Source organism: Sinocyclocheilus grahami, unplaced genomic scaffold, assembly GCF_001515645.1.
Source record: "Sinocyclocheilus grahami isolate Dianchi unplaced genomic scaffold, SAMN03320097.WGS_v1.1 scaffold17.1, whole genome shotgun sequence".
Lineage (NCBI taxonomy): Eukaryota > Metazoa > Chordata > Actinopteri > Cypriniformes > Cyprinidae > Sinocyclocheilus > Sinocyclocheilus grahami.
In genome coordinates this window covers 4,283,244-4,291,028 of record NW_015505196.1, presented here as the reverse complement: position 1 = coordinate 4,291,028, position 7,785 = coordinate 4,283,244, and the positions used below count along the sequence as shown (strand labels likewise).

The window sequence follows — 7,785 nt, the reverse complement described above, 5'->3', positions numbered from 1 at the left end:
TCCCCCCCCCCCCCCCCCTTTCTGTTTTACAAAAACATTGTAGGCTAACAGAATTCTATCTATCCATGGTAATATCACTTAGGAAACAGAACTTTTTCAAATCTTAAATGAAACTGAGTATGTTTCTGTGATACAACCAGACCCTTTTTCCTTTATAATCAAATGTACTATACTAAATTCATCATAAATCAATAATCCACACTTTAGAATATAGTGTTGCATTAGGAACATGTGCTACATACTGGCTGCTCCTCATTGTCCTCACCTTATATGACCCATGGCCCATAACCCCGACCAGAAGTGTTAAAGTACTGGGAATGTGGTTTAGACTAGATTACTAGCTCACTGTTTACTGAATACTAATGCAATTTATAATGCATGAAAAATGGTAGGCCTAAATGAAATAGCAGGAGTCTTACCACGTTGCATAATTCATTAAGTTATCATATTGAAAATGCAGTCTTTTGCACCCCCCCAAGTTTTGCCTAAAAATATCTTTTAAAAATATCTGTTTCATCAGACTGACAAATTTTAAGGCAAGAAGTTTCAAACTATGGCTGATATTACTTTCGGTTCATCCATCACAGTCAAACTCATTGCATTATGGGATTTATTGCTGTTCTGAACATAGCCAGTGAAATAACATCTTCCTCTTCTACATAAATAAGAGTGCCTTGTGGCTGTGTGTAAAAGAACATATTCCACATAACTTTCACATTTGGCAGCATGGTTGCCAGAGTTTTAACACAACATATGGGCCGCAAATAGGTTAATGTACTCTGTAAATGAGACAAAAATGAATTTTTATTGGCACCAAATTAGCATGCATTTTATGAAAAATATCATAAATTCAGTGTACATTTGAAAATTCGCCAAGTCTTCAATTTGGCGCCTGATGGTTTGGCTTTGGCCCGATGGTGTTCCATTACACTGACAAATTAGATTTTGTTTTGTCAATTTTAGTGTGCTGTGGAAAGCAGGCTAATAATGTAGTTTTAAAATGATGAACATCTACTACCACTAAATGAATTAGGCTTTTATGTAAAATATCATAGAGCCAACGTAAGAGTGGAAAATATTCCAATCTAAGCCTTCACTTTGGTATCTTTGTTGCTGGTATTTTTCCTTTGGTTTACTTTTATCAGGTTTCATGTACTTCATCTTACAGTGAAATAAACTGGAAGTATTGCCGTAATGGCATTCAATAGCTTGTATTTTTTGTCACCTTGTAAAGCTTCAGAACCAGACGCACATAGACAAAAGGTAAGCTTATGAAAAAGACTTCTTGGGTTTGAGAAATAAGTATACTTCCCCTCTCCCTCTCTCTCGCTCTCTCTCTCTCTCTCTCTCTCTGTGTTTGATGATGGGGTGATTTCTTTTCTGTGTGTGGGTTGGTGAGCTCAGCGAGTTTGTTTCTGTGGGCCTAATCCCCTCATGCTGGGCGCCAGCCTATAAAAGGAACACATGTTTGCTTTCAATACACACGCTGATTGAGATCGAGCGGCTACTGACTAACACACAGGTAAGAGACTGGGAGTCTGTGCGCAAAAACAAACTGGGAGAGAGTTGATCCCACGTTTAGTCTGGTTGCATAGTCTACAGCAAGGAAACCCCAGCATGGGCTTGTGTAAGAATAACAGCTTTGACACATTAGTCACCGGTAGAAGGCAATTAAAATGTAATCCTTTTGTGAACATAGCACTTTATTCATCATCAGGGTGAACTGTAACCTTTTTGTCATAACAGAAAAAAATGTAATACAGAAAAGCTGTGGATATAAAGAGAGAGAGATGAATTATAGGTGGTGTGTTAAATAATATAAAAATGCAGTACCAAGTGATGCATGGTTTTATTTATTAATTAAACACAGTCTCCAATTTAAATGACTGTTAATTACTTATTGGGGTGGATGTTATTTTAATTAAAAAGGGCTGCGTGAAGCCTTTAATATCTTACGCAAATATTCTGAAGTAGTGGCAAGAATTGTATCAACCAATATTTCCTAAGTTTTCCATCAGATGCCTTAAGGGTCTCACTCCATGTTTCAGTTGTAATATTCAGCCATTATAATGTACCATTTTGTGATTTACTTGTAAATTAGTCATCCTGGGCAAATTGTTACGTATGAGCATTGTACGTCTGTAACACTACTGTGTAAGTGTTTCAAAGTAAGTGGGTGAAGAATTCATTCAAGGGCTATAAATGTACTCGATGATTTGTTGGAATGGGATTCATTACTTGCTTTGAGCAATATTTAGCACTTCACATCACTACATGTCCAACAATAGATATTTCCAGCAAGAAGGCTGCTAATTATTGACGTTTCTCTGCTCTCTTGTTGTAGTCATCATGTCCACTGGTGGAGAGAAGTCCAAGCCTGCCTCCCAGCCTGATGGGAAGGCTGCTCAAACTCAGAAGAAAACCGAGATGGGCGTGGGAAACTACAAGGTATGTACCGGTACCATATTTACAGATGCATAAAAGTTGCACATGATGACTGATGAAAGGTGCACGATAGCAAACAGCTGTGAAACTGAGCGTCAATTCAGTTTCCATTAGAAATAGATGTGGGAGTTGTATGTATGCTTTATTTTTACACCAAGCTAAACTACAAACTGACAACTTTAATTGAGAGTTGCATAACAAGCAAAACTGACATGATTTTCTCTCTCAGATGTATGTGTATGATCAGGAGAACTTTCAGGGCCGCATGATCGAGATCTCCAACGAATGCATGAACGTGTGTGAAATGGGCATGGATAGAGTGCGTTCCCTCCGCGTGGAGTGCGGCCCGTGAGTGTTCTGTGATACAGATGTGATACAGTGACTTACCAATTGTTGTGCATTTTAACACTTCCTCCATTTTCTCTGTGCTTCTTTTTTTATTTAGCTGGGTGGGTTGGGAGCAGATGAACTTCTGCGGAGAGATGTATATCCTGGAGAAGGGCGAGTACCCCCGCTGGGACTGCTGGAGCAACTGCCACAGGAACGACTACCTGCTGTCCTTCAGACCTATCAGAATGGTATCCATCCCTTTTATTCATTATACACATTCCTGGCTTTGCTTAGAATGTTTTCGGTCCATTTTTAGCCAAATCATTCCAACATTATTCAGATAATGGTTCACTAAGCCATGGTGCTCATTCAGAAAAGTGAGTTTGAGTCCTGTTTCCAGCTACAGATAAACTAAAAAGGAAAAAAAAAAAAAAAATTTAAATCCATATTCATGAATATATTTCCTGACACATTGAGCCATGGCGTTTTTGAAGGCAATGTAAGTTTGAATCTAGCTCCCAACATTTTCTGATCTCTTCCCTCCCATAATTTCCTGTCCTATCTCACTCACTAATAAAAGTGGCTAAAGAGAAAATTATTTGTGAAATCTTATACCTTGATCTCCTCTTGTTTGTGCTCCTCACAGGACCCAGAAAAGCATAAGATCTGTCTGTATGAAGTTGGTGAATTCAAGGGCCGTAAAATGGAGATTATCGATGACGATGTTCCCAGTATGTACACCTTTGGCTTTACCGACCGCGTCGGCAGCATCATGGTCAGCTGTGGCACGTAAGTGGTCTCTCATCAAAGAAATCTAAGTAGACTGTGAATTCTGAACATAAAAGTGAGAGCTCAACATAAAATATAGATCTGATAGGAGAGAAATTTGAAGTCTGTGATCTATAAGTCATACCCGCACTTCATAAATCCACTGAGTTTAGTGGATGTTAAAACACTTTCTTCTAGCTACCGAAAAACATATCAAATGTGGCACTATCAAGATATTGCTCTTTTTTGGGGGTGGGCAACCCGTTCTCATGGGAAAATTTAACTATTTTACCAGGTGCCATTTTAATATGAATTCATACGTTAATTCAAATAATACATACATTTTTTGTAAGTAAGCATGAAGGTCCACTTTTAAACATAACCATTATGCTACTGATGGAAAAGCAAATTGTACAAAAGTGACAAAATGAGTTCGAATGAATTTGTTCATTAGTAATCTCCAAAACGTAAAATTGTTATGAATTATCATGAGTTTGTCTGACTCTGACTATTGGCAGACTTTCTGGAAACCTGTTTTAAAACAGTCATTCATTTTTATCTTGCATTACACACTTCACTTTTAATTTCCATTATAGTCACTCAACCTAAATAAGTTAACAGTATCAAAGCTCCTAATATTTCAATCAACAAAATATGAATAAAATATTTTCCAATGTGGTATAAAATCTGGCACTATCAAAACTTTTTTGTACTTTTTTGACAAGACCAACCCAAACTCACAGAAAAAACAGAACTATTCTAAGAGGTGGCGATTTCATATAATCTTAATCACACAAAAACGTATGATTTTCCGAAAAAAAACCTAATAAAGGTCCCCTAAACATAACTGACATTGTTGCATAAGCAGATCATACAAATGATATAATTTGATAAAATTATATAATCGTATAATTTATATGAATTAGCGACCAATTTTCCAAAACGTAAAATTGTTAAAAATTACCGTGAGATTGTGTTTATCCAACTAACGGCAGACTTTCTGGAAACCTGTTTGAAAACAGTCACTTTGGTCTTGCATTACACACTTCAGTTTTCATTTCAGTTATAGTTACTCAACCTAGATAAACTAACAGTATTAATTCTTTTAATATTTCTATAAAATAATTTCCAGTGTGGTACTTTTGACAATACAGAATTGAGAAAGAGGCTCTTCTTTATTCTCAATTCTGTACTTGAGTTTTATCCATTCTCTATGTTTGTTTATCTTTCCTCTCATTTCTTGTCTTAGTTGGGTGGGCTACCAGTATCCTGGTTACCGTGGCAGCCAGTACCTGCTGGAGAAGGGCGACTACCGTCACTTTAATGAGTACGGCGCTCGTCATCCCCAGTTTCAGTCCGTCAGGCGCATCCGTGACATGCAGTGGCACCCAGACGGCTGCTACACTATGGCCACCAAGTGAGGGCTAGGGAGGACGAGAAAGAGCGGGAATAGGGGAGAGAGAAAGAGAGGAGGAGGAGACGATGAAGGAGGGGGAGGGGGGAGGGCCAAGAAGGAGAGGAGGAGCGCACCACCCGTATGAGTCATCCTAGGAAGGGAAAGAAGGAGAGAGGGATGGAGGTCAGTCAGACAAAATGTCACAATAGAAAATGTGGCTGTTGATAACAGATGAAAGAATTGCTTTTCTTCCACACCCCTCTTTATTCTCTCTACTCTTCACCTCTTCTCTCATCTTATTCTTTCTTCCCTCTTCCTCCTCTTCCTCATCCTCCATTTACTTTTCCCCTGAGGAAATCAGTCCATCACAAAGAGCCTTAACTGATGCCTGACTCGTGGGGGTCAGGGATGATGATTGACAAGGGTGGGTTGGGGGGCAGGACAATGGGTGGCAGAGGGAGGGTTGTTTTGGCCTAAAGGCCATGTAAAACCTCCACATCCTTTTGGAACAGTAATAAAAGCAACACCTGTGACCGTTGTTCCTTGTTATCATTGCTGATTATCTGTGTCCATGGCATTTTATTTTTACCATTAATGTGTCAGGCCTCTCATAACATCACATTCCCAAAAATTCTATCTACTATCTAACACCTTCAAGAGAGAGACATGGACCAAATGCTAACATTAATTATGTATTACATCTTTAAAGGGGAATTATAATAAAAAGTCCTTGATCTTTTGGAATGAAAACTTTCATACTATGAGATCTGAAACTTTATTGAAACTAAGCGGCAAAGGTTGGGTTATACTGATAATAACAGGCTACAGGAGTATTATAGTTAACTAAAACTTAAAATTTTAGATAATTTCAGCTACATTTCTCATTTTCATTTAGTACAACTTGATGTACTAAAATAACTAAAAACCAAAACTGAAATAAAATAAAATAAAAATGACAAAAACACAACAAAATGTATGCAATTTAACTCAAATTAAAATGAAAACACAAGATAATACTAAAAACTAACTGCAAAATAATAATAAAAGCTATAATAGTATATTAATGATACTGAAATAACACTGAAACACCTACAGCAATTTGTACATTTGCAAATTCCTACTCATACCAACAAAAAGTAAATAAATGAATTAAACTCAACCATACATTTTTGTACAAATTTTCGCATTGTGTATTTCCTGGCATTGGGGAAGCAAATGGGTTGTACAATAGTTTTGAAGAATTTAAGTAAATAATACCTTTTTAACAGTATTTTTAAAGGCGGCATAAATGCAATCCAATAACTGACCTTAATAATAAACAATACTGAACAAACAAAATATGGTAACGTGTTTAAATCACTAATAATTAGAAAAAAAGCACATAATGCACACTGTGTATCTTTAGCTACGTTGTTGTGTGCAAGACAGAATACTTCAACAGTACCTAAAGAATACATATTAGCCCAATGATTTGAAAGGCACCTAAATAATTTAAAATGGAATCATTTATATTTTTGTTGCATATACTGTAAGTATTAAAGGTATAGCCATCAAAGAAAAAAAATCTAATTCTAAAATATTTCATAAAAAATATCAAATAAAAATAAAATAGCCTGTTTAAGCCAAAGAGTCAGAGAGAATATGGTCATAAAAACGAAATTTTGCCGGCTTTGGCGAAGAAAAAAAAATACTAAAAGACTAAATTACAGCATACATTAGCATGAATGCACTACAATAAAAAAAATATGATATGAAACTGTTTAAATACAGCAATAGTCTAGGATTACTCATTTAAAATGAAGATTCAAAGTGAGCTGTCAAATATACTAAACTAAGATTGCATAATAATTACACAAGCTGATAATTAACAGTTTTGGAGCATCTGCTTGCCTGTGCACTGAATATAAAGCAGCATTTGCTTTGTCTGTCAGTTCTATTGGATTTCATTGCATTAAAAAAAACGGCTAAATAAAACAGATATAGGCTTCTGTCATCATAAACAGAATGATTGTGGGTTCATATAACACCTGACCAATTTCTTCATACACATGCATGAATATATATTATCCTAACATAGCATATTTTTAAACCTTCCTGAATGAATTAATAATTTGTTTGAAATTGATGTCATGCTTCCCACATAAGGCCAAAACACATACACAGACACAATTAAGATTCATCCCAGCTCCAGCCTTTTCACTGACGTCAGGCCTCACTCACGTAAACACACACACACACACTCCAAGCACCTTGGGAAATCTAGTAACTCCACATCCTAAGTGTGTGATCATCCCGTCTCTCACACTTTTCTCATCCTCACACTCAGAGAGGTAATGAAGAGAAGAGCATGATTCGGGACACAGGCTGGAATGATTTAGAGGGAAGACAGACTCAGTGGGATTCTGAGGTCATTGATTCTCACTCTTGTAGTACCACACAACCACCACAAGAAGGTACTAACAATTGTGTTTTGTCAGTCTGCTTAGCTTTCTTATTATTTTACTCCTTTCACACATTTTTCTGCACTTTGAAATAATTGTAGTTGCTTCCTATTCACAACATTCGAGAAATACTTCATGATGACGTCAACAACAGCATGGCTTCACATCTACACACGCATACAGTGCAGTTGTGAGAGATCTATTTCTACCTAATCTGACTTTGAAAAAGGCTTCATTAGTGTAACCTAATATAGTTTAATTATTTAAAATCATATTAGTGATCAGTTAAATTAGATAAGCACATTAGGTTGCCTGAGAAAACCCTTTTACAGTGCAATATCCTCTTTCACTAATGGATTTTCTGTATTCCATTTAAACACACACACAGAAATCTACAGAGTCCTT

The 7,785-nt window shown here is 36.6% G+C and overlaps 1 protein-coding gene across 1 annotated transcript; it reads left to right on the top strand.

Annotated features, from left to right (window-relative positions):
• Nucleotides 1-1,459: 1,459 nt before the first annotated feature.
• crybb1l2 (crystallin, beta B1, like 2) lies at nt 1,460-5,477 on the top strand. The gene is made up of 6 exons (XM_016233141.1): nt 1,460-1,522; nt 2,345-2,448; nt 2,675-2,793; nt 2,891-3,023; nt 3,422-3,564; nt 4,793-5,477. Exons 2-6 carry the CDS (start codon nt 2,350-2,352, stop codon nt 4,962-4,964), a joined length of 666 nt encoding a protein of 221 aa, XP_016088627.1. The 5' UTR covers nt 1,460-1,522; nt 2,345-2,349; the 3' UTR covers nt 4,965-5,477.
• The last annotated feature ends 2,308 nt before the right edge of the window (nt 5,478-7,785 follow it).